The sequence below is a fragment of the Setaria viridis genome, chromosome 3 (assembly GCF_005286985.2).
Source record: "Setaria viridis chromosome 3, Setaria_viridis_v4.0, whole genome shotgun sequence".
NCBI lineage: Eukaryota > Viridiplantae > Streptophyta > Magnoliopsida > Poales > Poaceae > Setaria > Setaria viridis.
Genome location: NC_048265.2, coordinates 49093417 through 49121155, shown reverse-complemented (window position 1 = coordinate 49121155; position 27739 = coordinate 49093417). Strand labels below are relative to the sequence as shown.

The window sequence follows — 27739 nt, the reverse complement described above, 5'->3', positions numbered from 1 at the left end:
TCTTACCTATTAAGCAAGGTTTCTGCTCAACTAATCGCATTGACGGATTGATTTGTTGCGATTTCCATCACTGATAGGTGGGTCCAGTCAAGTTCGTTTATTCCACGATGCTTCTTTTCCGATCGGCTTCTTCCCCGGCCCATCCCTCGTCGGGGCCAAAAGCTCGTCGCCTTGTGACTGTGTACAATTACAACGGGACAGGCTGGGCCAAAAGCTCGTCGCGTCTGCGGTCTGCATCGTTGGCCGCCACTTCTCCGATCCCTCGCTCGCCGTTAGGGCTTCCGATCCTCGAGTGCGCCCATGGAGCCGCGGCCGCGGCAACGGCGAAGGAAGGCGGGGACGGAGAAGCCGAGGACCATCCACGACGTCCCGGACGACATTCTCAGGCAGATCCTCCTCGGCCTCGACTCCCCGCTCTGGCTCCTCCGCGCGGCGTGCGCCTGCCGGCAGTTCCGCCGCGCCGTCGCCAGCGCCGACGGCGGCCGCGCCTTCCTCCGCCTCGCCGGCTCCCTACACCCGCCCGTCGTCGTCGGGCACTACCACAACCGCAGCGTCCGCCCGATCGCGTTCGTGCCCTCACCATGGCCGCTGGCGCCGCCCATCGACTGCGGCCGCTTCGCCCTCGACTTCCTCCCCCGGCGCATCATCACCACCACTGATTGGGTGGTGGCTGACTGCCACGGCGGCCTCTTCGTCCTCTGGGACAGTCAGAACTCCCCGCCAAACCTCATCGTCTGCGACCCACTGACACGCCGGTACCAAGGGGGCAAGGGATCCCCCATCCGCCGGGAAAGCGGGCCGGCTTCGTCGTCGCGTTGCTCGACGGCGACGGCGACGGCAACATGTCCATATCGAACTTCAGGGTGCTGTATTATTGCTTCCACGGAGACGGAGCACCACCCCAGGTCTGCGTGTTCTCCGCCGCCGATGGCGGCGATGGCTGGCGCTTCCTGAGGCGGCCGCCGTCGGCAGGCAGCAACTACTTGGGGCACGTCGCCGGCCGGGTCGATGGATCCATCTACCTGGACTCGGTTGCCGGCAAGGTCAGAGTCCTTGACAACGCCAGACTGGAAGTCTCCGAGGTCCACTTGCCCATCGGCATTGACAAGTCGAAGGCTCCCCGCAGATCTTCGTTCACCGTCGTCCATGGCGCCGGCGCCAATCCCACATCGCCGCCGTCGACGTGGATCATCCACGTGCACGGCGAGGAGCTGGAGTTCTTCCGCCGCGTCCGTGGCTGCAGCGGCGGCGAGTGGGTGCTGGAGCACAACATCCCCAAGCTGTCTGAGGTTGCACGCGGGCTTCTAGCCGGCTGCCCGGAAGAGAGACTGGAGCGGACCGAGGAGTACGTTATCGCCGTCGGCACTGGAACCGCCGTCTTGTCGGCAGGGGACCGTGACGAGAGGAAGTTGCTCTTCTCCATCGACATGGACACGAAGAAGCTGCAGGTGGCGCCCAAGGAGGCTTATCGTCGGACGAACTGGACTTTCACCTACACGCTGCCATGGCCTCAGCTCTTGAAGGCATGCCCTAGCTAGCTGGCATGGCAAAGCGACTACTCTCCACGGTCAGATTTACTTGAAACAGCATCGTCGTTCAACAAATTATATCGCATGTTAGTAAACTTAGGGGGTGTTTGGATACTATGTGCTAAACTTTAGCAGTGTCACATCGGATGTTCGGATGCTAATTAGGAGGACTAAACATGAGCTAATTATAAAACTAATTGCAAAACCCCTATGCTATTTCGCGAGACGAATCTATTAAGCCTAATTAATCCATCATTAGCAAATGGTTACTGTAGTACTACATTGTCAAATCATGGACTAATTAGGCTTAATAGATTCGTCTCGCGAATTAGACTCCATCTGTGCAATTAGTTTTGTAATTAGTCTATGTTTAATACTCCTAATTAGCATCCAAACATCCGATGAGACATGTGCTAAACTTTAGCATGGGGTATCCAAACACCCCCTTAATTGATGCCTGAAATTTAGCTTTGCTTGTGTTGCGATATTGTTCATGCAGGAGAAGATCGATGGACAATTTGACGTACATGGTGCGTTTGGTTGAGGGTATTTGGTTAGATGGAATATGAGTTTGGAGTACGACTTAAAAGTCTTTTGTTTTGTGCTATTCATGGGAAGTTTAGGGACTAACTCTCATGAATCTCTCTTATCAGGTTTATATTGTTGGTAATTGAATTAATGTGAAGTGTAGTTTTAAGTGAAAGATGGCTTAAATTATAATGTTCACTCCCAAACCCACAAACCAAAACGTGGATAAGAGCTCCCTCTCTCAAAGTCCTCCTTAATTCCATTGCGTAAGAAATAGCGGGCTATAGCGAGGCTATAGCGGTTGATGCTAGCTGCCGCTACAATAACGTTGTACTAATTAGCGGGCTATAACGGTTGAGCACAGCTCTACGCTAAATGCCATAGCCCACTATTTTATACATTGGTTGCAAGTCAGATAAAGGACTAAGACTATTCCTTGTTGCTCAAACTTGCTACAGACGGACGTAATTTCACTACTCTTTGCTGAGGGCATTTGATTGCTGCAGCGTGCAGGTTTTGCTGTGACCAACGTCCAGCTAAGTCTGAGGCATGGGAATTTTGCTACTGCTGATGCGACATAATATTTGTTGCAGCTACATGCATATTTGATGCCTTTCGGTTGGTAATCTGGGTAATGCTGCTATTATTAGTACAGAATGTGGTTTCTTTCTGCATCAAATGGAATTCAAATTGTGGCCCATTCCACACAAGAGTATCCATTGCTCACCACAGCAAAACCTTGGAGCTACTCTGTCATGATTCGTGAATGTTTTCTTTTTTTTGAAAAAGAATGATTCATGAATGGTGATGATGAAGATGGATCATCATCGGTTTTAACGGAGGAGACCCAGAGGCCCTCTTTGCTGATCCAGTCCATCCACATTCAAAAAGTCGCAGTCAAAAGTCGAAGCCTGTTGCTGATCGATTCTACTGCAGCACACCCTCTTCAACTATGGTGGTCAAGATGCTGCCAGGCCAGAGCTACTAGTCAGGAGGAGGTGTGCCGCTGCAGCAACCTACTACGGCTAGCAAAGCCTAACCTACTACGCCGCCGATGCAGACGACAAGGACGCGTCACTTCCGAGAGATCCATATGTCTTGACTTGCTGCATCCACTGTAGCCATGCCAGCCTCGTGTTCGTCCTTGGATTGGGTGGCCTTTTCTCTTCTGGCTTGCTCTTCGCTCTCCCTTTCTTCCTTCTGCGATTCACAGGTCGCCATGGATGGATGGAGTTTCTTCTCTTCTCGGTGTTGCAGGCACATGAAAGAAACATGGATGGAACATGTCAGCATATGCCTCTTCGTGAAGCGCATCAACGCAGAGCTGATGATGATGATGATGCAGAGCATTGACCGGAAAGAGCCTGGCCTGGCCGGCGTCACGTTTTCAGGTCACAAGATCTTGGCCCGTGACCGTGAGTGTCTTCCTATCGTCAGTGGGTTTGTTCTTTAGTTCTGGCAGCTAAAAAAAGTTTTTTTTCCCTCTCTATACAATGAGTCAGTGACTGATGGTTGCCGTCGACGTCTGTTTACCTGGAACTAGTTCTGACGTCTGAATCAGCACAGCGAGCAGTAACCAAAGTTTTTATCGTCAGTTCCAAACCTCCAACACTGATAGAAAAAAAGCTACCAGCAACTTTCTACTGCTCCTCATGCTACCACTTACCACTTGTCCACTACTACTGCTAAACATTCACGGCTCTTGTTCTTTGCCTGCCTTCATGCTTTGCATATGGAGTCCTTGGACACAAACTTTCTTGTGTCTTCTTCAGCCACTGCAAGAATCCAATCCACTCCATTCAACATTCAAAAAGGGCAAAAAACTATCAGCCTTGAATCCTGGTCCTATTGCAGTATTGCTGCTGCTGCCTCTGCTGCCGCCACCAGCCACCTCACATCACATTTGTTGCCGCAATGCAACCCTGCAACATTGCAGCTAGATTGAGTGGGGTTTCCAACATGTGTGGTGTGCCACAATGAGAGGTGCTGGTACACCTTTTGCAGGCCTTTCTCTTGGATTGCAAGCAAAGCCGCAGAAAGAACCCTAGCTAGTAGTAGCTACCCTGCACTGCTGCTGCACCAAAAGTCATGATCACATCCAAACATTTGTTATTACTGTCAATCTAGCATTAGCATCAAAGGACACACCTCATATATTAGGGCATGGCAGCTTTGGAATGATCATACATAGCATCCTTAAAAGCGTTGCAATAGCATCCTAAGATCTACACCCTGTAGAAAATGGTCTTTCTATGCTTCTAGCTAGTGGCATAGGAGAAGAAGCACTTGCACGCCCTAGTGGGGTCCTGCCATTTGAAATGTGCAGTTGGCGCCAAAATTTAGCAACGCGTGAGAGATGAGACAGGGACAAATTGGAATTCCCTTGGCAAATCAACAACTCCAAGTTGAAAGCAGAGCTTGCTGGTGGAATCTTGTCATCCTTGGAGTTGGATTGCAAAAGCAGACGATCAGTGTTAGGTCATGTTTAGTTCCCTCCAAACTCCCAACTTTGACACTATGCAAAAAGAAGATTCCCCATCACATCAAACTTGTGGTACATGCATGGAGTACTAAATGTAGACGAAATCAAAAACTAATTGCACGATTTTGATGTATTTTGCGAGACGAATCTTTTGAGCCTAATTAGTCAATATTTGGACAATAATTCACAAATACAAACGAAACGCTACAGTTGCGCATTTATGGCAAAATGCCAATTTTGCCACTCCTAAATTGGGAACTAAACAAGGCCTTAGATTACAGGGGCATCTGCATAAGGATGACATCAAGCATAGGGCAATGTGACCTCAAAAACCTAAACTAAACAACTGTGAGGCTAAACTACACATTGGTGAGGCTAACTAGAAACGTCAGGACAAGACACCATGCACAGGGGCCTCTGTGTGTGTGAGGCCTACATACTACAATCCACAGTAGAAAAAAATGTCCAGGAGACAGAAAATGGGTTTGGTGGACAGATGCAGGCAGGGGTGTGTGGTGAGGACATGAGCTGAGCTGATAACTTTGGCAAATCCAAGGAGAGGTGTGGCCTTGCATTGTGTTTGTTGTGTCCTCTGAGGAGGAGCAAAACGAATTAACAAAGCTGGATTTGTGTTGTGGCTCCATTGTTTTTTAGGGTTCTTGCTCTCGTCTCCTGTTGTTGGGGTTTGGGCTTTGGAGCCTTCTCTCCCTTCCCTTTCCTCGTGGCTTTTTCTTGGGCCTGCATGCAATGCGTGCAAGCGTGCATGGGGTGTGGTGCTGGATAGGGTAGGGTGGGTAGGAGGGAAAGATTGAGAGTTTGAAACATGTTTTTTTTTAAAAAAAATCAGGTGTTGTTCTTGCAACTTGTAGTGAATTTAGCAATCTTGCTTTATCTACCACTCTACCTGTGTCCTTCGAACTCAAAAGTCAAGATGTCGTGCAAGCAGCAGTCATGAGGTGAATTCTTTTGAATGGAGATCGACGGGGAGCAATATTCATTGACTGAAGAAACTGTTGCCGTGACTTGCGATCACAGGACTCTGCACATCATATCACCGAAATATCATGGACTGTTTGGAATAGTGGTACGGTGAACTAGCACGTACTGGACCTGTCGAATCCATGGCGGCAGATGGAGCAGTAAAAAGAAAAGGAAAGAACAGAAAAGAAAAAGGTTTCTATGCAACGCAACGTGTGAAGTACAGGAGGAGGCAGTGAGGCAGGGCCTTGACCGCACGTAACATCCATGGCGATAGCCTGATAGTAATAGTAGGAGTAGGCTACTGTGGAACTGGCAGCGGGGCAGTGTGAAGAGCTTGAAATCCGAGGAGGGACAGGCCGTAAAGAAGCCGCAGGAATTTGCCGGTTTGAATTGATTTTGTTTTGAACGAACGTGGATGGGTTGGTTCCGTGTGGAGGTGAGCCTGAATCTGTGACGCTCCTCGGGAACGACGATGCAATGGGTGCGCATCGAACAAGGAACAGGATGAACAAGCATAGCAAAATTTAAACGCAGGATTTGGACTCATGATCTCGGTCGAATTTGACGGTTTGGACTCATGATCTCTGTCGAATTTCGACTGAATCTTCGTAATAACCCATCGAAACGCTCGTGCAGTCGTGTACTCGTTCTCCCGCCACACGGCCCGAGCAAAGGGGAACGGAGGCACACCGAGGAGCGGGCCCCGTGGTGGCCCCGCACTCGATCCCGCACGCCCGGCGAGCCCCGGCGTCGTCTCCGATGGCGACGTGCTCGTGCTCTGTGTGTCTCTCTCCGTTTCCCTCCCTCCTCTGAATATAAAACTCTCTTCCACGCCCAGTCACTCTCCATTTGGGGAGCTTCCCTTCCCTTGAGCAAGGACCTCGCCCGCAACCTCTCGCTGGCGCTCCTCCTCCTCCACCACCTCCATTTCGCTGCTGGAGCTCAGAGCTCTCACTGGGAGAAGACGAGGAGAGTCGGAGAGGCGCGCTAACTACTGACCGGGTGGCAATGGGGTATGAGAGGATACACAAAGTCCAGGTAACGCACGAACCATCAGCAGCTCACCATTGGTTCCATGCTCTCATCATTTCGCCTGGCTCTGCTTGCACACTGTAAGATTACTAGGTGATTTGATAGTATGGCGGTGATACTTGTGCTTCAAACTTATCCGTTCTTTCTTCAGTTAAATTCCTTCAGTGGTTCACTTGAAACTTGCAGTGATCATTTTTGTTGTGGTTGAGGTTGGGTCAAACAGCTCTTGCTGTACTGTAGCAGTATAATCCAGCTGATAGTGTTATTTGCAGCAGCAAGCCGCAAATTTAGCAGCTATTTAAAATGACATTTAGTACTTATTAGTAGCAATTGAATACTACTACGTTTTACAGCTTTCCTTGATTCTCTCTGATCAAATCGCTTCCAATGCCTCGGTAACTGCGCGTTTGACCACGTAAAGAATTGGTAGTGCTGTGTTCTAGTGGCGTGATTATTCCTTGGAAACCAAAATTTTTACCCATCCCTCCTGGTGTTAAAATCCTTGGTCTTGTGCGATCGATCCTGGATGCAGATGGGTGTCGTATCTCCAACCAAGCTCAGGATGAAGCTGCTGGGCTCCCATGGCGGCAACAAGGACGAGGCCACTCGCAAGTCGCCGCGGGCGTCGCCGTCGAGGCTCGAACACGACGACGAGGCAGACCACCCCAAGAACAGCCTCCTGCCTCAAGAGCTCGACGAAGGTGCGTTTCTCTTATGGTTAAAAAATATTCATCTTTGCAATCATCAGCGTTGTGCAATTCATTCTGAATTTCTGATTTACATGAGCTACTGGATCGCCTGCAGAGTACCCAAAGGACCGGTCGGATTCGTCCCGGTCGCGCTCCAACGCCAGCCACGGCAGGGCAGCGCGCAGCGGCGGCGGCGGGAGTGGCAGCGGCTGCGACAGCGGGATCGAGAACGGCGGCGCCGGCGGCAACTTCGAGTTCTACAAGGAGGAGAGGGCGGCCCTACAGCCGCCACCGCCGCCCGCGGTGGCCGTGTCCGGGCCGTTCTTCCGGCAGGTGCCGTCCAAGTGGAACGACGCGGAGAAGTGGATCGCGGGGCGGCACGTCGTGCACTCCAACCCCATCTTCTCCAAGAAGCCTGCCGCCGCCGCGTCGCCGCACGGCACCACCGGCGGCGGCCGCGTCGCGCCGGAGTCCGCGGCGTCGAAGGCTGGCGCCGGCGCTTGTTGCGACAGCCAGAGCTCCCGCGGCGGCGGCGGCGGTGGCGCCGTCAGCGCGATGACCGAGCTGTCGTCCAAGTCCTCGTCGCCGTCGTCGGTGAGCGGGCCGGCGAGCAAGCCGCCCCACAAGAGGCTCCGTTTCTCGTCGGCGGGCGCGGCGGCGTCGGTGTCGGTGTCGATGCGGGACGTCGGGACGGAGATGACGCCGATAGCGAGCCAGGAGCAGTCGCGGAGCGGCACCCCCGCCGGCGCCGCCACGCCGTCGCTCAGCCCGCTCTGCTCGGTGCCGTCCAGCCCGAGGGGTGGCGGCAGCGCGTCGGCGTCCTCCTCCGCGTCGGAGCGGGAGCTCCGGCTCAGGACGCGGCGGGAGATCGCCGCGCTCGGGCTGCAGCTGGGCAAGATGAACATCGCGTCCTGGGCCAGCAAAGAGGAAGGCCTTCTCGCCGCCCATGCCGCCGCGTCGCCGGAGGAGAGCACCGTAGACATCGACGAGGATATCAAGAGGAAGGAGTTCGAAGCGCGCGCCAACGCCTGGGAAGAGTCCAAGAAGTGTAAACTCGCCTCAAGGTGTGCCATTTTTGTTTTTTGAAAAAAAAATTGGGAATTGGGAATTTCATCGAAAACGCTTAAATCGATGTTTTTCCGAAAATAAGTCGATGTTCGTAAATTGGGAATAGTTCGTGAACTGTTCTGCTTCTATAATTGACTTCTGAATCGTCTATCGTGTCTGATGCTGCAGATACAAGAGGAAGGAGGGGGAGATACAGGAATGGGAGAGTTGCCAGAAATCCAAATTTGAAGCCAAATTGAGGCAGGCTGAGGTCAGTTTCAGTGTTTCGGTTTCTGAACTTTTTCATTGTCTAAATGACCGATATTGTTGCATTATTCACCAACAAGTGATCACAAAAGAAAAGTGCTGCATTGTTCAGTGTAACATCGATGGCCCTGACAGACTGAATTGCGCAACCACCTTGTGTTTCAGGCGCAGGCTGAGCAGATGAAAGCCCGGGCGAAGCAGGACCTGGCCAAGAGGCTGTCCGCCCTGAGCCACAAGGCGGAGGGCAAGCAGGCGAGGGTGGAGGCTCGCCGGAGCCGGCAGGCGGCCCGGCTGGCGCGGGAGGTGGAGCGCATCCGCAAGACCGGCCGTGAGCCGTGCCGGCTCCGGCGGTGCTGCGCATGGTTCCTGTGATCGGCGCCGGGCTTCCTCCCGTTGGTGCAGATAACTGAACCCTGAAGGTCCCGAACTCTCTGTCAGATGAATGCTTGGGGACGGGACAGCATCATGGCATCAGCTTTGTACATGAAACCATCGTCAAATCTGTCACATGCTGTGTGCTTCTGCACAATTGAGCTATTTGTTGTGGTGTGGATGCCATTGCCAACTGCCCTGTGAGTTGTGAGTTGTGACATGCTCTTGCTGAACTTGGTGCTGCAGCTAGCTCATCTAGACCTGATGTGTTAAGACAGTCTCTTGTTTTGACTGCTCAGCATTACAGAAGCAAAGAGAAACCCCTCGCCCAGTTTGTTGTACACAAGGATGCCAAGAGAATTTAGAGTAAATTCTGAATCAACATCCCTCTCGCATCTTGTTCGCTTCTTCATAAACTCTGCTCTTGCGTTGTCTGAACTCTGAATCTCTGAGAGCAGGCAGGTTTCAGGAATTGTTCAGTTGCTACGCTTGTCACTCAATTTGCAGCAATCTCTGAGACCAGGCCAACAATAACTGTTCTATCCGAAACTCTGCTTAGTGCTTACTGTCAACCTGATCTGATGCCCAACTTGTAATTCCTGGAAAAGCTACCATCAAGGCTTCCACAAGGATTTGGACTTGGACTTGCGATGGCGGTGGGCTCATGGCTTCCCCTGCACAGGCCGGCGTGCACACAGGCTGACGCCGTGCGCTGCACCTCCTCCTACCTGGCTTGCACACAGGCTGACGCTGCTCCGGGATTGTGAGGCGTCTGTCGCGCGGCGCCGCTGCTGATAGGGGTGGGGAGGCTCTCGGCTCCTTCCCATGGCTTCCCTCGCCGCCTCGCGGCTGGCCGGCGGGCGGCGTTGGCCTCCCCTCGGCCCTCGCCGCCACCACGGGGGTGGACGGTATTCCATTTACCGTCCACCCCCAGGTACCTGCGAGCCGTTTGATTCTCAGCCGACGGTTGTGATTTAACAAACGGGCCGTTGAAAGCACCGGGCGCTCCACCGCCCTCTCGTCGTCCCGCCGCTCTGCTTCGCCAGCCTCGCCGCCGCCCTCCGGCGCCATGATCTGCACCGCCTCCTACCTCGCTCGCCGCGTGAACGCAGCGCACCAAGCGTGGCGGGGTCGGCCCCTCCTCCCGAGCGACACCCGACGCGGCGACGCCCACCGTTCGCTCTGCTCCTCCGACCTCACCGGTCACCACCGGCACCATCCACTACCTCTGCGAGGTGCCTGCCGCTGACGCCGCTGCTGGTAGGGACGAGAAGGCTCTCTGCTCCTCTCCATGGCTTCCCTCGCCACGTCGCAGCTGCCGGCGGGAGGCGTTGGCCACTTGGTCTCCGCTCGCCGCGGCCAGGGGGTGGACGGTATTTCAGGTAGCTGTGAGCCGTTCAATCCTCAACCGACGGTTGAGATTAAGCAAGGGAGGCCCAATACCATGGAGCAGTTGAATGGGACCTAGCGCTTCGCCGCCCTGTCGTCGTCCCGCCGGCCGCCGCGCTGCTTCGCCGGACTCTCCGCCGCCCTCCGGCGAGCTCCAATACCCAACTAAATTAAGTTCAGTACTAAGCTCCCGTCATCCTGCTGAAGAGATGATGCGAGCTGTGAGAAATGTGGCGCTTGTTGCCGTAGATGTTGTTAGGGCCTGTTCATGACTAAAGGTGTACTGTCACCTTGAATGTTTATATTCTAATTCTTAGAGTATTAAATATATGTTAATTATAAAATCAATTGCATAAATGAAGGTTAATTTGCGAGATGAATCTATTAATCCTAATTAATACATAATTTGATCATGTGATGCTACAGTAAATATGTGTTAGTCATGAATTAATTAGGCTTCGTAGATTTGTCTCGCGAATTAGCCACGGTAATTGTTTTATAATTACTTCATATTTAGTTTTTCTAATTGGTATCCACGTGACCCAAAAGTTTTCAATCCAAGCAATAGTAAAATCATCATCCAATAAATTGCTCTGCTTCAGCTGCAGGGAAATTTCAGAGATTCTCCCTTCAACAGTTTGAGTCCAACATTCTTAGGAGGTGTTTGGATACTCCCCTATAAATTTTAGTACCCATCACATCAGATGTTTGGATCCTAATTAGGAGTATTAAATATAGTCTAATTACAAAACTAATTACACAGATGGAGTCTAATTCGCGAGACAAATCTATTAAGCCTAATTAGTCCATGATTTGACAATGTGGTGCTACAGTAACCATTTGCTAATGATGGATTAATTAGGCTTAATAGATTCGTCTCACGAATTAGTATAGGGGTTCTGCAGTTAGTTTTATAATTAGCTCATGTTTAGTCCTCCTAATTAGCATCCGAACATCCGATGTGACCTCTCCTAAAGTTTAGTACCCCGCATCCAAACAAATGGCACCACATGGATCTAACAAGAAGCTAAATGACCCCACATAAAAAGGGTACCTGTCTCCTATACTACACCCTGATTCTATGGAACTATGATTTTAGCCCTAGCACATGACCACCACTCTCCATAAACCATGCAATGATGCAAATTGGCATGAATCCAGGCAGAATAACAGGTCACACACTGCTGAGCTATAAACAGGGCAAAATTTTGACTTGGTTGACATGCAGCAATATAAAACTACCGCAATTTGAGGGGGAAAATTGAGGAAGGCGACAGGTTTGAATGGTTTAGGCTCCACATGGAACCATCAGTTTTAGATATGATATATGTATATAGCTACAGGGCTAGGTCACCTCTACAGTGAGTGCCTGCATTCATACTTCCATAGAGCAATTCTTGCCTGCCATCTAGAGCTTAGGCTAGGGCTATCGCATAGCTACACCAGCTATCATAAAACATGTCCATTACCATAGTGATACAATGGATCATATCTAGCTATACTAACGACTAGGTTATTCCTCGCGAGCGAACGGGACTAGAGAGAAGACCACAGGAAATGCGGTGACTAGCGGATGGCAATCCTGCGATGCCGAATTGCTGGTTTGGTTTGGATTCCGGTCTTCATCTCAGTAGTCTAGGGGAACCACAGGTGCAATGCTGCCGGTGAGGTTCTGCATGCTGTGGCCTGCAGAATAGTCATCGCAAGCCACACTGCTCTGTAGCATCGTTGCTCCAGGTGTAGACAGAAGGTCGTCCCCGCCACGGACCATCTGCTGCACGTCTTGTGGCGAGAGGATCTTTATGCACCACACGCTATTCACAAACTCCCTGGAAATTGTGCATCCGACGATCATTGTTAGTTGAGTGAAAATTCAGACAGAACAGAAGAGGAGCATAGTTCTGGATGTACGTACTGCCACGGGTCGTCGCCGACGAGAAGAATATCATTTTCCCGGTCGACGAATACAAGCTGCCAGCCTGATCTTACAGGGTCCTCCAGTTGGCCTTCAAGACCAAATAATCGCTCGAGCTCGCTACGTAACTCGTAGTAGCTGCTGAATCTGGTGATATCGAGCGATCTCCCGAGGGACCCTGATTTGTAAACCTAGGGTGGAAATAAAAAGGCAACAGAAGTCATCAAAAGGATGTGATTGTTAATCCAAGCATCTAATGCGCATTCTAAAGTACAGAACTTTAACATGTAATTGACTGCTTGGCTACCATCAACCCACTAAAAATGGTCTTTTGACTCCATAAAGTGAAGTCTATTGCAGCTACCAACTTCACAAGCTCTCTTATCAGTTTAAAGGAATATACAGCAAGTAGGAAATACATACCTTCACAAAGGTTCCACCTTGTGATGGGTTCACGCCACAAACATCATCAAGAGAATTGAAGGTTCCTGATTCACCCAAACAACTGGAAGTTGCTAAGGAGTTTTCAGGTAGCAAATTCACATCACTATATCTTAATGAAGCTATGGTTATCGCATCAGTTCCACTGCCAACACCACCACTCCTGACAGTTGTCATGCCATCATGGATTGCAAATGATGAAGAAAGCAGGTGACTCTGAACATTTGTACCAAGTGCCTGGGCACTAGAACCATCTCTTGCTGATAGTGGTGCCAATGTGCCAGAAATGTGAGACACATTACTCTGGTGACTCACTTTCTCAAGCTTGTGCTGCACAGATTGAGCTTCAAGATTAGCAAGGGGTTCCACAGCCAACCTTTTTGAAGGCCATCCCTCTGATGCCATTAATTGGCCACTTCGAGGCAGATTAAGAAGGTTTGAGGCTTCTTGGCTCGAAAAGTTCTGAAAACTGTTTTGCAGATGCAAACCTGGGCTGCTGTTTCCTTCAAACATGTTCTGCTGGTAGAACGAGGACACAGGAAGCAAAGAAGACTGTGATTGAGAAGCAGATCCAGCCTCAGACATGCTAGAAGCTACATTGGTAATATCATGACAATTAGATGAGAGGTGCTGTTGCATATCCTGATGAGATTGTTGTTGCAGAACTTGCTGTGTTTGCTGCTGCTGCTGTGGTGCTGACTCCTGCTGCTTTTGCAGCTGCAGCTGCTGTAGCTGACTTTGAAGGAACCCAGAGTTGCCTGTGTTCTGGCCATAACCTTGCTGCACAGCTTGCAGGGGTGGCTGCTGAGATTGGAACTGCATCTGCTGTAGAACAGGATTTCCATACAGAGGATCTAATCCACCATTCAAATTTTGAGCCTGTTGGACTGGCAATAGAGAAGATGTCTGCTTCAAATGATCCCCACCTCTAATTTCTTCCAGTGCGGCAGCAGCCATCTGCTGGTAAGTATCTGGCTTCAGACCCAGCAATGGATAATCTATTCTCGGCTGAAGCCATGGTGACACTCCAAATCCCTGGAAGTTCAAAGACTGGGCCCCTCTGTTTCCATCTCGAAGCCACATGAGAGAAGAATAACGAGCAAACTCATCACTCCTCCCGCCTGCATATATAAAGAGAAATTAGTTAGAGAAAAGACTGAAAAAAACTGTTACAATGAATACTGGTGTTCTGGTCAACAATCAGTCTACCATTGAACATGGGCAGTCCCGAAGCCCACGGGCGCTTAAGTCTTAAAGGAAAAGCAGTAGGGTACATCGGAAAGGTTGTCAATGGCTCAATCTCCCAGAGTGAAACCCTTGGTTGCTTATCACCAGCTGTAGACTCATCCCAACCAACCTACATTATCACACACCCAAAGGGGAAGAAACCATCATTAAAATGCAAAAATGTTCTCACAAAGGGATACATAAAGCATGTGACAGAAGATTTGGCAGAGAAAGTTGAACTAAATAAGATACAATGCTTTCCAATGACAGTTTTCAAATGAATTCACCTTCACAGAACGCCAGTGTGAGTTTGGCCATCGCTCTGAGTCCAGATCACTTATGCCTGTGATCGTACCCATGTATCTGAAAAAAGAAGCAACCATAAGGTGTGCATTATTTTCAACTTTTCATGCTGTGAACACAGTTTCAACTCACCGTCTGACACTTGATTCCTCTGTCTCAAAAAGCATACGGAATCGCATTCCAACAGACACACGTGTGTGGTAAACAGCTTTCACATACTTAGCCAGTGGAATGACAAACTCAGAAGGGCTAGCCCTGACAAAAGATGACCATGTTAATTAATTGCAGAAGCAAGGTAAGCAAGTATAATATGGTATGATCATAGTATTCATACCGAGGATTATAGAAAATAGTGAAACGACTGTTTGTGGCTGCAGCATGAGCTGCTGCTGCAAGAAGACCAATATGCATGCTATCGCTTGATAGCACAGACGAGGGCATAACAGTCTGTGGACGATTTGCACGACGAATTCCCAAAAGAAGTTGGTTATTGTCGTTCCTGATTAAAAAGCAAAAAGGTCTTACCATATCAGCAACATGTGCAACCTCTGAGACTTTAAAAAGTAGAAGGATGGGGTTCAGTTAAAAAATAAGAGTAGAAAAATACCAGATAAATATGATAGAATCCCCTGCTACTAGTCTTTTCGCACTTACAAATACACTCCAGCCCGTCGTCAGGAGATGCCTTTTTGGCTGACCTGCACAACACATGCAGGGCCAAAACATTTCACAATTAAGATACAAAAAGAATTGCCAAGACATCCCGAAATATAAGTTGAAGTACCAACAACTTTACAAGACAGCTAAAGGAGGTAAGGAAACATTATCAACACAACATTTTCCAGATAAACTATACTAACCTAACTACCTAAGCCAAATCACACTAGTCTTGATGGCAAAAAGATGGAACCTTGATATACGTAACTAGTGGAAGCTACTCCTGCACAGTACACATATTCACACTTTCTTATTGACAATTAAAGTTCCATTCCCTTGTTCATAATCAACCATAACCATCTCTGCATCATCTACCATAGTTTAAGTACATACCACGAAAAATGTGGCGAAATTTCCACTCGTTGTCATGCAGATCTCTTGCAATCAGCTCCTGCACTGGAGGTTGTTGTGAAAAATCCTGCAGATGCTCAAATAAATTAGTTTTTCCAAAAGAACACCACAAAATCATTTCTTATATCAAGCTTAAAGCAATTAAATTTCTAGTTAAAGTCTTCAAAAGACAAACCAGTGGGGGGAAGACTTTCTCAGCTGCTCGGCGCGGAACAGAGAATCCACCATGAGTACTTGTATCACTTGCAGTCAATGTCTTGCAGAAGTAATTAGTTGGCTGCTTGCTACCAGCACCCAATTCAATCGGAAGAAAAGGTTCCTTTTGCTCTTCCTGCCCATGGAATCACTTGATGAATGAATAGCCATTGTAATACCTTCTGAATGAACCTTTTATGAGAATTCAGATTACGAATTAAAGCTAAGTGGACATTGGTAAAATACCGGACTCAATGGTTGCAGTGTCATCTGGGCATAAACTTCTTCAGTCTCTGCATCAGCCTGCATTAGCACAAATAAATTATTTCATAATCCTTCTTAAAACACTACATGATGATCCATTAAGTTCAAACTCACATGCATGGTGACATTATGAAGCTGGCAGATTAACTGCGGAGGTAGATTTGGGTAGTTCGGGATCTGAGCATCAACTTCTTTATTAGTTGATGCAGCAACCTGCATGAAAATAAAAGTACGAAAGAACCTCTTAAGCACAAAGGCACAAGCACAAGTGATTCTCTACAAATGATTTAATGTAGAAAACTAAATTTACTTAAAAATGACTTCAAAGGGAATCAATCTTTAAAAAAAGTTGATTATTTGAATAATAATATTTTTATGGATATAGTTGGGCAAACTAGTTTTTCAGTGGAACCTTTGGTGCTGTTATGTTTAGAATCCATTGGTATACAACCAGAAGAACCGGAAAGGCACCAGCACAAGTTAAGCTTTTTATTCCTTGTTTGCAAAACCTGAAGTCAACAAACTCGGCCATGCCTAGTTTATTCCAAGATACTGCTGCACAAACTAAGTGACCGACCTGCTCACTATGGCCCTGAGGAAAGTAGACGACCCGGCTCCCAACCATAGGCAAGGACACAAGGGGCCCAGCGCATGCATGCCATAGCTCGGAGTTCAGACACCTTTGTTCCCCTGCAAAATGCCAAACACACATGAGCGGAACAGCAAGCAACCAGAAAGCAGAGTTCATGTGAAGCTACTATTTGTACTTGGCTACAGACAAGTGGAGGTTCAGTGTATGTCAATAATACTAGAACATGTGAAGCCGAGCAATGCAAGAACTTTTTCTTTTGTGCAAATCAGCAAAGAAGATGAATGAATGTAATGTAATAATGCACATACAATTTTGCTAATTTGTATGGAAACATCAACCCACAATGCACAATGACACACTGCACAATCCACTAAACAATGCAGACAGTAACGCAAGCTGAGAAATTCTGGACTGAATCGATACCAAAAGGGTGATCCGGGATATACCATCACTTTCCGGCGAGGGCTCCGGCATCTTGGACGGGGAGAGATTCATCTCCACCACCAATACGACCCGGAACAAGAACACCTAGCTCCACCGCACCGGAGGACGACCGACTGTCCTCCTCAGCACCTCACCATGCTCCCAACAACAACGCCAACCTGCTTCCCTTGCGCCCAGAACATCACTTCCTCTGCTGCAGGCTGCTGCTGTCTCCTCCCACTTTCCCTCGGAGCAGCAGCCACCTCCGTTTGAAGAAAACCACTACCCGAACCCCGGACTGTCACGGCAAGCACGAGGCATTGCTTACCTCATCGCCCCGGAACCCACAGCTGAGCTCTCCCGCCAAGCACCGCCTCAAAGCTCCAACCTTTCCCCAAAGAACCGACGGAAAGCGCCGAAACAAGCACGGCCTGATCCAAGGAGCTGGGTTTCCGACAGCCGACGGAGCAAACACGCGGAGAAACCGAGGCACGCCGCCGGCCCCGAGCTCATCAGATCACGAAGCAGCCGCAGGCCACTCCTCCCCGAGCTTCAGCCCCACGAATTCGCTCCACCGGGAGACCACCGCAGCTCGCCGCCTAAAATCCCCAATGCACGCGCGGGGCCCTCCGGACCAAGCCCCGCGCCCTAAACTCCCGCCTCAGGCAGCGCCGCACCACCGCCGCGAGCGCCCCCGAGAGCACGGGAACCCGCCGCCGAGCTCAGGGAACCCCCGGCCTCGCCGGCAGCGCGCGGTCACGCCAGTCTCCGAGCACCGCGCGGCCTCCCATTCGCCACCGGCGGCCGAATCGGGCGGCGCGACCACCGGGCTGGAGCAGAGGGAGCGGCGTGAGGCGCCTGGGTGTGGGCTGACGGGGAACCCTAGGGGGCCTAGGCCGCCATGGCTGGATCGAGGACGGGGAGGGGGAGGGGGGAGTGGAGTGGTGTGGGTGCGGTGCTTCTTTCTTTCCGCCTTTTTCTTTCGGTTTATGGGGAAGCCAAGAATAGGAAGAGGGGAGCTTCTCGGAAACAGTAAAAAAATATCTGGAAAAAGGGTAGATTTATATCTTCCGCTTTATCCTCTTTAGAAAAGGGTTATTTAATTTGTTCTGTGGGTTTGAAGGTTTTGACTGGGTTTATGCTTAGAAAAACTGGATCTATGAGGATTATTTTAGAGAGAATCCGCTGTTGCAAGTGGATGCTTATACGCTTTTAGTACGGTGGGTTTTTTCCCTCTTAGCCGTGATGAGTGGTGACTGTCAACCGCAAGTAAATATTAAAATATGGGCCAACAAATTTTGACAAGTGAAATATTCATATAACTTTTAAATATATGATGTTTAAAACAAGGCACTAAATTTATTTATAAACTAATCGTTTGCTCTACACGTCATTTAGCAATAATTAAATATGCTTGAGTATGGAATAACTGAGTGATTGGCATTGGAAATTTAGACCAGCTGCTCTACTTATCAGATGTCAAATGTGGTATATTAGATAGAATGCTGGTTGTCTAATTTAAGTAGGAGTAAGTGCCAACGAAAACATCTTTGAAAACATGCGCATGTCCGCGATCAACTGTTTGATCAACGTATGGGGGCATTACATACTGCAGATGTAGATAGAAAACTTCTTGTAAAAGTAATCTTCGAGATAAGCAGCTATTAGAATATCAGATGTCACGTTTGCAAATCCTTTTGGTAGACAGTATAAAATATCGATTTAGAGAGAACAGTATCTATTTGTTTCTACACAATTTGCACTGATCCAATTTAAAATTGCTTATTTCCCACAAAAAATCCAAATTGCTTATTAATAAATCTATAAAAAAACAACTTTCGCGGGAAAACAAAGTGCATAATAAACCAGGTACGAGTCCACGCGCACAGAGAGAAACAAGGGGGACACGGTTCGTGACGGCAACACTAATCAAGTAAGAAATGACCATTACACCCTCGCGTTGTCGCCTATTTCACAGTATTTGCCCCTGCCGGTGCCGGGCCCGCTCCGGAGCGCGGACGGCCCAAAAGGCCCTGAGCCGACGGGAGCACGTGCGCGGAAGGGCAGCACAGTCATTTTCGCTGTGCGCCGTGGTCCTCTCCCGTCGTACGAGGATTCGTTCCCACTGGCCACTGGGATGATGGCGAGCCACCCGTGTGCCGCGCGTGTGGTGGGCTGATCCGGGCCGTCCGACGGGGGATCGACGGGTGGCGTTGCCCTCCAGCGTGGCAGCAAGCGACTCGTGCAGTACAGGTAAAGCCAGAAGCCCAGCCATGCCGTCCAAAGCTTTGTACGAGTACTTGTACTTGTATACGAGTATTTCGTCCTACAGGAATAAGTTTTGTACTTACTGGAGTAGTAGCAGCAGTAGGGGTAGCCACCCCGTAGCCGTGGCAGCACGCAGCGAAGACCAAGTGCTACGTGGCGGTACAGCAAGTGCTGCGACAGAGCTGCTGCCGTCGTCGTCGTCGTCGACTCTTTCTCCGGTCGCCGTGCTGGCGAGCTCCGATCTGGCCCGTGCCGTGACGCCGGCGACCAAGGGCACGCAGAGCTGCTGCGCCTCCTGGTGGAGTGCACGCCGGGGCGTTGACTGTTTTACGGAGTACTTTCACCGGCACGGGCCCCGCAACCCGCTGCTGAAACTACCGACTTACCGACCGTAATAAAAGCCTCCGCCCAGACGTCTCATTCCCATCCGCGCATACTCCCCCCCCGGGCCCACCTGTCTGTCTGGCTCGGCTCGCTTCTGCGTGCGCTGCGCTGCGCCGCCCCGACGACTCGTCTCGAACTCCCAGCTCCGACGCCGCCGCCCCCCGCCTCGCTGGCCGCGCCCACCTCGCCGCGCGCCTACCCGGCCTCCTCCCATCCGCTGACCAGCCGGCCCCACCATGCCAACCCGCCACCGCGTGGGCTTCGCGTCGCTGGGCGGGCGTGGAAAGCCGGGGGCGAGGGGACGGGACACGGCGGTGCCGACACGACGGGACCCGACGCTGCGCCGCGCAGCAGCCGCCGTCCGATGCGCGACGGGACGGGTCGTCGTCTGGCCCTGGCTGGCCGGTGCAGTGCAGGCGTGCAGCCGCTCCCCGTCGGCCGCCGTGCGGCGGTGCCCAGTGACGCCGCCCAGTGAGCGAGAGCGAGCAGAGCAGAGCACGCACGCGTGCCGGCCGCCGGTGGGTCCCGGCCGGCGCGCAGCGGCCGGCGGGTCTACGGGGAGCGCCTGCGACCTGCGGCGGCTTTTGCGAAGCTGACGGCACAGGAGTGCAGTGCCGGACGCGGTGACGTGTCGGGCGTGGGCCGCGGGGGCATCGGGTAGGTGGACTGACTGCTGCTACTGCCTGCATACTGCTGGGTGGGCTGCTGGGAGGAGGAGCCCGTGTTGGGCCGGCCCAGGTACGGGCGGCATTATGATGACGATGAGACCCACTCACTGCCTCACAGTATGTGCGGTGCCCGTGTGCGCAGTGTGTTGTGACGACCGGGGACACGTGGCCAGCTGCTATTTGGCAGGGTCTGATAGGGAGGGAGCGAGCGACGACGACGGCCGCGTCTTTCTGGCAGCAGCAGTCACCCCGGGCCCACTGGCTCCGTTGTTTACGCTTCCGTTCGTTTGACTAGAGAAGACCCCGCGGCGATGCTCAGCACTGAGCTGAAATTTTTGTTGGTGTTGGGTGTTGACTGCCGTTGAGGCATGTTCGTAGTTCATCAACGTTCCTTGAACTTGAAAAAAGCCGGACCCTTCTCCTTCCCAAGCGAGCATCAATATCTAGTGCCGCTCGGTGGCCTCTCCCGTCTCCGGCGTTCTCGCCGGCGGCCGGAAGGAGAGGAGACACCCCGAGGCCCCAAAGCCTTTACTAGCTACAGTTTATAGGTTTCTAGAGCTTGATTGGTTTGAAGCCAAAATTTTAGCATTCCAGGATTTTGGCAAGCCAAAAGTTGGGTAAAAACTTGCCAATATTTTGGTATAATAAATGGGAGATGTGGCAAATTTGTGTACCAAACCAAATAGTGGTCAAAATGTTGGTTTGCCAAAACTTTAGCATGCCAACATTTTGGTAGCAAACCAAGGCTAGTTTATTTTTTTTTTCAGCTGTTGCTCATATGAGCATTTCCTCCCTCTTCTTCCTAGCTGCCGGCGCTATGGTGGCGCTCGTTGTCGTCGCTGGTTTCCACGACACGTACCACGAAGCTCCAAAAGGTAGAGGTGAGTGCCAATAAAATAAATCCCAGCGCATCCCCTCTCCATCTCCATACTGTTCCCCCTCCATCCGTGTCGCCCTGCCCGTTGGAGCCTTCTTCCTCACCGAGACTCGGCAAGAAGCTGCTCAAGGGAGGGAAGGCTGCTCCTCCACGCCCAGGCCTAGATCCGCCTCGCGCCCACCTTATCGTCCTTGCTATGGATCTGGACTTCCCACCATTGCTGGCGATGCAGCTGACTTCAGCTCGCCTAAGTCAGTCATGCCATCTCTCCAACGCCACCCATCCTCGTGCAGCGGAGCTACTACACATACAAGCGCTCCAGGACCTACGTCAACTTCGACAACATCGTCACCAGTCGTGCTCTCCGTCGGTCACCGCGGGATTCCATTGAGCCCATCTACTACACCCTGACGTCAAGCTCCTTCAACATACAACCTCGTCGGAGATGTCTTCCATGGAAGGTTCCTGGGCCTACCTTAACCTACGCTACAAGCGAGGCCCTTTCACCCCAAGTTGTCCACGCCGATCTACAACGGTTTGCTCACCGGTGTTGGTGACGTTGACTACAGTGACCTGTTCGGCGATACATGTTTTCTTTACTCCTTGGTGTTGAATACATGTCTCGTGTACGTGCCCGATGCGAACTTGGTTTGTTTTCAACACCTTCTTTGAAGGTCCTCTTAACCTTTTGTAACCCTGCATTATGCAATATATAATATATATATTCTTTATAAAAAAACGTTCTACCAACTTCGTCACCCGTAAATGTACTGCCGAAACATGCATTGCAAAAGCGAGCCATCACAATTTTTTTAAAATAAAAGAGAAAAAACTATTACTCGATATATCTTTGTTCGCATGCCATCAAATTCACTCCCTTGTTAGGACAACACGTACTCCCTTATTAGGACAACACGTACTTAAAGATGTAAGTAGAACGTTAGTGTTACATTATGGTCTTTTTTCGCATTCATATCTTCAGAAATTAAACGCCTAATCATTTCTAAACAATATACTTAGCAAATACACGAGTGCACAATCTAACGAAGACGACTATTAACTAAATCGTAATTGATTGCCGTGCGGCAACCACAAACTCAATTCAGTAATAAAAGCCCAAATTAACTCGAAGTGAACACCCGTCTAACTCTAAACTCACGTGATTAATTAACGTAAACCTGCACTAGAAACCCCACCCGCGAGACACGGTCTTAAGTAACCGCCAGGTCAGCATCAACGCCTTTTTTTTTTCTTTTTTGAAATCAGGTCAGCATCAACGCCCTAGTTGGCAATGGTTATCGCATAACCACCTGCCCTCCCTTTCCCTTCCCGTCCGTCCCACCCCCCTCCCGGATCCTCCCAGACCCGCCAAGCGCCACCGCCGTTTCGGATCCGGGCCCGCTAGCGGGTCCGGGAACACTCCCACCCGCTCCTCGCCGGCGACCCGGCGCCGCCCCCGGAGCCATGAAGCGCGCACGCAGCTCCGAGGTGTTCGTCGGCGGCAGCCGGCTGCGCGCGCGCCGGCGCCTGGCTCCCCTCCTCGCCGCGGCGGCGTTCGCGTACCTACTCTTCGTGTCAGTCAAGCTCGCCGGCTTCGGCGGCGCTGGGCCCGCGGGTGCCGTCAGCCGCCTGTCCGCCGCGGGAGCGGGCGCGGGCGAGCCGCTGCGGGGGAGGGTCGAGCAGCCGGCGTCTCCCCGGGCCCGCGCGCGCCCCGCGGCGGCCGTGTCCGGGTACGGCCGCATCACCGGCGAGATCCTCCGGCGGCAGGAGTCCGGCGGGGGGCGGCGGAGGCGGTGGGGCCAGCTGGGGAACTTCACGGAGCTAGAGCGCACGGCCGCCGAGGCGTGGGCGCTGGGGGCCAAGGCGTGGGAGGAGGCGTCCGCGTTCGCCGGCGACGTCGACTCCATCGCCTCCCGCGACGCGGGGGAGTGCCCCGGCTCGCTGGCGCTCGGGGGCGGCGGGGAGGCGGCGGCGTTCCTGCCGTGCGGGCTGGCGGCCGGGTCGGCGGTGACGGTGGTGGGCACGCCGCGGGCGGCGCGGCCGGAGTACGTCGAGGCGCTGGAGCGGAGCGGCGCGGGCAACGGGACCGTGATGGTGGCGCAGTTCGCGGTGGAGCTCCGCGGGCTGCGCGCCGCAGACGGCGAGGAGCCGCCCAGGATACTGCACCTCAACCCGCGGCTGCGCGGGGACTGGAGCGGCCGGCCAGTGCTCGAGATGAACACCTGCTTCAGGATGCAGTGGGGCAGGGCGCAGCGCTGCGACGGCACCCCCTCGAGAGATGACGCTCAGGGTAAGAAACGCGCTCCAACATCCTTTGTTTCGAAATTCGGATTAACGACAACAATGCAAGTAGCAACCTTGGCATGGTTAATTGCACAATGCAAATGCAAGCACCCTGTTATTGGGAAATGTCAAGAAGCTTGTAGCCTGAACTGAATGGAACAATATGCCGTCAAGACACCTACTTCAGTGTTTCCTATCATTCCAGGCAGAAAACTTGTGAATTTTTCACCTGTTAAGGCAATTGGCTTGTGCGTCTATTCTTGCTTGCGGTGGAGGCTTTGGCTGAAAAATGGAAACTTTGGTGCAAGGCTGCAAAGGTGCTGAATCAATATGTGTATTAACCAGTGGCCATGCATTCCAATTTTTTCATTTTCACGAGTCATGTTATCTGCTGCTATGTTATGGCTACTTCGTTTGTACTTATCCTTGCAGTCTGTTGACTTTGCAGTTGATGGATTCAGAAAATGTGAGAAATGGCAGAGACGGGACATAGTTGAATCAAAAGAAACAAAGACAAGCTCATGGTTCAACAGGTTTATCGGCCGAGCAAAGAAACCAGAAATGACATGGCCATTCCCATTTTCAGAGGGCAAGATGTTTGTTCTCACTATCCAAGCTGGTGTTGAAGGATACCATATCAATGTGGGAGGCCGCCATGTTGCCTCGTTTCCTCATAGGATGGTAAATTTCAGTTCCATTGCCAAAGAATTTATTGCATCACAGAGATACTATGAGGTTCTGGCAAAGAAATCACTGGGTGCTTCCTTTTTATTGTAAATGTTTATCAGGGATTTGCTCTTGAAGATGCTACAGGTTTAGCCGTAACAGGGGGCATAGATGTTCACTCTGTGTATGCAACAGCACTTCCGAGGGCCCATCCTAGTTTTTCTCTACAACAAGTCTTGGAAATGTCTGAAAAGTGGAAGGCTCGCCCTGTTCCAGTGGAACCAATTCAGCTTTTCGTTGGCATTCTCTCTGCTACAAACCATTTTGCTGAGCGCATGGCTATTAGGAAAACCTGGATGCAGTTTCCAGCGATCCAATTGGGAAATGTGGTTGCTCGGTTCTTTGTCGCACTGGTAAGATTAGTTCTCATGATTTCACAATGGTCCAATCCCTTATGCTTGCATTGTGTGGGCTATGCTAATTCGGATCTTGATATAGCAGTGACATGATGAGCCTTTGACCTGTTTTCTTCTGTAGAGCCATAGGAAGGAGATAAACGCAGCACTAAAGAAGGAAGCAGAATATTTTGGAGACATAGTCATTCTGCCATTTATCGACCGGTATGAGCTGGTGGTTCTGAAAACAGTTGCGATCTGTCAATATGGGGTTAGTCATCCTACATTCGTGTTAAATAGCTATTGCCAATGTGTCCTCTAGCATCGGCAACTGGTGACAGCCATTTTTTTATATAGGTGCAAAATGTTACTGCGGATTATATCATGAAGTGCGATGATGACACCTTTGTGCGGCTTGATATAGTATTGCAACAAATCACTACCTACAACAGAACCTTACCTCTTTATCTGGGCAACTTGAATCTCCTGCACAGGCCTCTAAGAAGGGGCAAATGGGCCGTGACCTATGAGGTACCTTAGCACCAATGTTAACATCATAGTTTTGCAATTTTTTACACACATATATATGCTCTTAAGTGTATGCCTACAGGAATGGCCTGAAGCGGTGTATCCCCCGTACGCCAATGGACCTGGTTATGTCCTCTCAATCGACATTGCAAGAGATATCGCATCCCGGCATGCAAACCACTCCTTAAGGGTGAGGTTTACTCTGAATTGCAATGCATCTGTTTCCGCCCTGCGCCTACCACTAACACCTCCCAGTGGCGATCATCTACTGGCAGCTGTTCAAGATGGAGGACGTGAGCATGGGAATGTGGGTGGAGGACTACAATGCCACTGCACCGGTGCAGTACATCCACAGCTGGAGGTTCTGCCAGTTCGGCTGCGTGGATAACTACTTCACGGCACATTACCAGTCTCCCAGGCAGATGCTATGCCTCTGGGATAAACTGTCAGCCGGCCGAGCACAGTGCTGTAACTACAGATAACGCGACGCTCCAGGGGTGCAGGTGGAATCAGATGGCTATCCATGTGGTATCCTTTGTCCCACGATCATGTACAACAGGAGAATTTCAGGATCTCCACTGCATCCTTTGGCTTCAGCTCCATCCGATCCACTAACCCTAGAAACCATTTTGACATCTCATGTTCAATTCTTTGATCTTTATGAGATTTATAGGTGTGGAGATTTATAGGTGTGTGGGTGTGATCAACTGCTTCACCTTCATTGAGGTGGATGCAAAGATGAGGGAGGAGTAATGGAATCCACGTTGGCTGCTTGTACAGGGGCAAGTTCATTTGTAAAACTGCAAATCTGTATCCACTATTGGTGGACAGTAAGTCAGCATGACGGCATGAATGGAATGAGAAACTGTTTCCCTATATGCGCATCTTATGTGCGTGTGCTTCGGCATTGATATCTATGCATTCATTCAGTAGTGCACGAATCTTAATGCAATTTCTGAAGATGATGTAAGAAAACCATCCTAAAGAGCAGCTGCTTAACTACGGTAGAATGTCCTGCGCTGCATGTTGCTGCTTGCAAAAAAAAAAAAAAAAACTTAGGACATACAAATGTCAATAGAAACGAAAGTAAGGGCCTATCTCCTTCATTTACCGTTGATCATAGATCTTAAGCTGCTGTGCTAGTGATTGAGAGGGCGTTTGGTTCCCTTTGCTTATTTTTAGCATGTGTCACATCGAATGTTTACATACTAATTAGGAGTATTAAACGTAGATTATTTACAAAACCCATTACATAAGTGGAGGCTAAACGGCGAGACGAATCTATTAAGTCTAATTAATCCATCATTAGCAAATGTTACTGTAGCAACACATTGTCAAATCATGGACTAATTAGGCTTAATAGATTCGTCTCGCCGTTTAGCCTCTACTTATGTAATGAGTTTTGTAAATGTTTACATTGAATACTTCTAATTAGTATCTAAACATTCGATGCGACGGGTGCTAAAAATAAGTCACTAGAACCAAACCAGGCCTGACTTTGAAAAAAATCAATTTTCTAAGAGTAAAAGTCATGCATTTTGATTGACTATTTACGCACCTCGTGACATGACCGTAGAAACGACATAACTTTAACAAAATAACCGTGCTACCATAATGAGTAATAAATCGTTTTTTAATAGGTTCAACCACTTTGAGTAGGTGAAACCAAAGATACTCTATTTAAACCACAAAATATTAATAAAGTGATTTTCATTATCATACGCCTCTACCTAGAATATTTTCAGTACCAAGCCACTCACTTAATAAAATGCCTAAAAATAAAAATAACATGTACTCCTTCCGTCCCAAATTATAGGTCGTTTTGAATTTTCTAAATCCATAATTTTTACTATGCATCCAGATATAATATATACATAGGTGTATAGCAAAGTCCCAAATTATAGGTCGTTTTGAATTTTCTAAATCCATAATTTTTACTATGCATCCAGATATAATATATACATAGGTGTATAGCAAAATCTATGAATAAAAAAAAGCTAAAACGACCTATAATTTGGGACGAGGGAGTATGTGTATATAAATAGTTTGTGTCCTCACTAACTGAGCATTCGCGTTAGAACTGTTTTGAAAAAAATAGAAAGAGGTAGTCATGAAAGTAGTTTCTCCGCTCCATCAAGGGAATAAAGGGTTTATTGACTTTGCTAGATTGATAAGCTAGAGAGGTAGTCGGGAAATTGGTAGTTATGGTCGGGAAATCATCCTTGTAAAGTATTTTTAAAAAGAAACGTATCTGGTGCAAACCATCTAACTTTTTAAAAAGTGCGAAGAAATGCGAAGAAATGTGGAGACAACAATCGAATCTAGAAGAGACGGTACATGAAAAACAACATTGATGTGTTTTGGTGTCTCGTGCAGTTTTCTTGGACAATTGAGTACAACATCTCTCAAATGTAAGGGGGTGTTTGGATACCCCGTGCTAAACTTTAGCACCTGTCACATCGGATGTTTGGATACTAATTAGGAGTATTAAACATAGTTTAATTACAAAACTAATTGCACAGATGGAGTCTAATTCGCGAGACGAATCTATTAAGCCTAATTAGTCCATGATTTAACAATGTGGTGCTACAGTAACCATTTGCTAATGATGGATTAGTTAGCCTTAATAGATTCGTCTCACGAATTAGACTCCATCTGTGCAATTAGTTTTATAATTAAACTAGGTTTAGTCCTCCTAATTAGCATCCGAAAATCCGATGTGACAGGTGCTAAAGTTTAGCACGGGGTATCCAAACACCCCCTAAGTCCACTTTTGATATATCTCCATATACTATGTACATGGATACAAAATTTGCTATATCCGTTCATGGCGACTGAAGTTGTGATTGCTAAACCAATCAGCTTTACAGAAAGAAAACCTCTTTGGTGGTTTTGCTTATCATGCGAGACCTTGCCCTAACGAGAA

At 49.7% G+C, this 27739-nt stretch overlaps 3 protein-coding genes across 3 annotated transcripts; 2 read left to right on the top strand and 1 right to left on the bottom strand.

Annotated features, from left to right (window-relative positions):
- The first annotated feature begins 5815 nt into the window (after positions 1-5815).
- On the top strand, positions 5816-9092 carry LOC117847646 (uncharacterized). The gene is made up of 5 exons (XM_034728887.2): positions 5816-6558; positions 7085-7253; positions 7357-8305; positions 8478-8559; positions 8721-9092. Exons 1-5 carry the CDS (start codon positions 6529-6531, stop codon positions 8925-8927), a joined length of 1437 nt encoding a protein of 478 aa, XP_034584778.1. The 5' UTR covers positions 5816-6528; the 3' UTR covers positions 8928-9092.
- A 2485-nt stretch (positions 9093-11577) lies between these two features.
- Positions 11578-16810, bottom strand: LOC117848790 (auxin response factor 25). The gene is made up of 14 exons (XM_034730327.2): positions 16768-16810; positions 16307-16419; positions 15844-15942; positions 15712-15768; positions 15446-15601; positions 15253-15337; positions 14810-14900; positions 14537-14701; positions 14335-14457; positions 14187-14262; positions 13882-14029; positions 12655-13793; positions 12232-12422; positions 11578-12145 (listed from the first exon to the last, which is right to left on the bottom strand). Exons 1-14 carry the CDS (start codon positions 16793-16795, stop codon positions 11944-11946), a joined length of 2673 nt encoding a protein of 890 aa, XP_034586218.2. The 5' UTR covers positions 16796-16810; the 3' UTR covers positions 11578-11943.
- A 5467-nt stretch (positions 16811-22277) lies between these two features.
- Positions 22278-25689, top strand: LOC117850699 (hydroxyproline O-galactosyltransferase GALT2). The gene is made up of 7 exons (XM_034732558.2): positions 22278-23231; positions 23673-23905; positions 24013-24303; positions 24428-24556; positions 24643-24816; positions 24896-25003; positions 25089-25689. The coding sequence occupies exons 1-7, from the start codon at positions 22406-22408 to the stop codon at positions 25293-25295; spliced, it is 1968 nt and encodes a 655-aa protein (XP_034588449.1). The 5' UTR covers positions 22278-22405; the 3' UTR covers positions 25296-25689.
- Positions 25690-27739: the final 2050 nt, after the last annotated feature.